This window comes from Mus caroli, unplaced genomic scaffold, assembly GCF_978045245.1.
Source record: "Mus caroli unplaced genomic scaffold, Mus_caroli_1 scaffold_8, whole genome shotgun sequence".
In the NCBI taxonomy this organism is placed as follows: Eukaryota; Metazoa; Chordata; class Mammalia; order Rodentia; family Muridae; genus Mus; species Mus caroli.
Genome location: NW_028227263.1, coordinates 60,063,292 through 60,065,265, shown reverse-complemented (window position 1 = coordinate 60,065,265; position 1,974 = coordinate 60,063,292). Strand labels below are relative to the sequence as shown.

General features: G+C 35.8%; 1 protein-coding gene across 1 annotated transcript; it reads left to right on the top strand.

The window, feature by feature from the left end:
- The first annotated feature begins 1,041 nt into the window (after window positions 1–1,041).
- LOC110297452 (olfactory receptor 14C36-like) lies at window positions 1,042–1,974 on the top strand. Its single transcript, XM_021166208.1, has one exon. The coding sequence runs from the start codon at window positions 1,042–1,044 to the stop codon at window positions 1,972–1,974; it is 933 nt and encodes a 310-aa protein (XP_021021867.1).

The window sequence follows — 1,974 nt, the reverse complement described above, 5'->3', positions numbered from 1 at the left end:
TTACCTTTAATTTCAATCAGTTTGAACTCTTCACATTAACACCCCTACACTTGATCATAAATTTTAGAACTCAGTGTTTTTATACCATGCATTTTCTGGGAACTTGACAGTTAATAACAACTAGGAAAACATGGTATGGTATTCCATGGTGTGTAGTTTGACATTAGCTACACTTGAGTAGAACTGTTAAAAACACAAAAGATATCATGCATTGTATCATGTTTAGCTGTATGTACAAAATAGTCTTTGTTCTAAGATTCAGCTAGCAGAGCAATATTTTGGGTGTTACTATGGATGTGTATGAATATACTATTCATAAATCCAAATAATCAGTTTTAAGAGATAGAAATCATCATCTATAATATGAGTTAATTTCTAGAAATCCCAAGGTTTCTCTAAAAAGAAAAAGTTCTGAGTCAAGCTTGTGAAGTTAACTCGAGGCAAATGGCCTATTCTGAAAGTCTTCCGCAAACACTACTATTTTGATCATCTTTATTTCTCTTTCCATGTCTGTCTTTTTACATCATTGTCTCACACATTCACTGATTTCTAACATCCCTCCCTATATGTATGTGCGTGTGTATGAAATAATCAAAGAATATAAATGCATTTCATATGTAAATGCATATATGATAATAAATACATAAACAGTTTTACAAATAATCCACATGTTAAATGTCTCTGGGCATTCCTAACTGGTGCAGATAGGTTATCTAGAAGAGGAACTTACATTATATAACTTTATATTAAACAACTTAATATTTATTAAGATGAGAGTATTCATGTAACAGCTACTGTTAAAGAAATTAACTGTAAGTGCTTAACATCATACCATTTGACAGACAGCCACATATAGTGTATTAACAACTAAGCATACTAAAACATAGGCAAATAAAAATAAAATACTTGATTTTTCACACATAAAGTCTGGTATAGAGAACAAAAATAAACTTTTAAGAGGAATGCTAGTGATTTATCAATTAATTTAAGTTATTGTCAATTACTGCTTTTCTCTTTAAGATAAACTTGTACTTTGAGACTATGGCCAACTCCACCCTGGTGACTGAGCTCCTCCTGGAAGTTTTTGCTGAGACTTGGGAACTCAGGTTATTACTCAGTGTGCTGTTTCTGCTGGTGTACCTGGGCAGCCTGTTCGGGAATCTTACCATCATCATTGTTACTACAGTTGACCAGACCCTGAAAACACCCATGTACTTCTTCCTCAGGAATCTGTCCATACTAGACATGTGCTACATTTCTATTACTGTGCCCAATGCCTGTATAAACACTCTCACTGACCACAGGAGCATTTCTCTGGCTGGGTGTGCGGCACAGATCTTTTGGTTCTTCTTTTGTGCATGTGTAGAGGTTCAGTTTCTCACCATCATGGCCCAGGACCGCTATGTGGCCATCTGCAAGCCTCTCCTCTACCCTAGGATTATGAATCATCAATTCTGCGTTCAGATGACACTGGCTTCCCTACTTACCTCCTTCATCCTTTCAGGTATGAACACTTTCAAAACTTTCCAGCTATCCTTTTGTCACTCAAATGTAGTCCCTCAGTTCTTCTGTGATCTGCCTGCTTTGCTGAGGCTTACTTGCTCTGACACCTTTAACAACAAAATCATATTTCTTCTGACTGCCATTGGCCTTAGTGGTACCTGCTTTACTTTCATTGCCATATCATATGTTCGCATATTATCAACTGTCTTGAAAGTTCCTGTCAAAGGAGAAAGAGGGAAAGCCTTTTCTACATGTGTTCCTCACATTATTGTAGCGTATTTGTTTCTTTGTTCTGGTGCCTATGCATATCTAAGACCTCCAGCAATCTCAGAAGTAGTTGAGGATATGACTCTTTCTGTATTTTATACCACTGTTCCTCCATTCTTAAACCCTATTATCTATAGTCTTAGAAATAAACAAATAAAGAAGGCTGTGAAGAAAGTAATATTCAGATTTTTCATCGTTGAATAA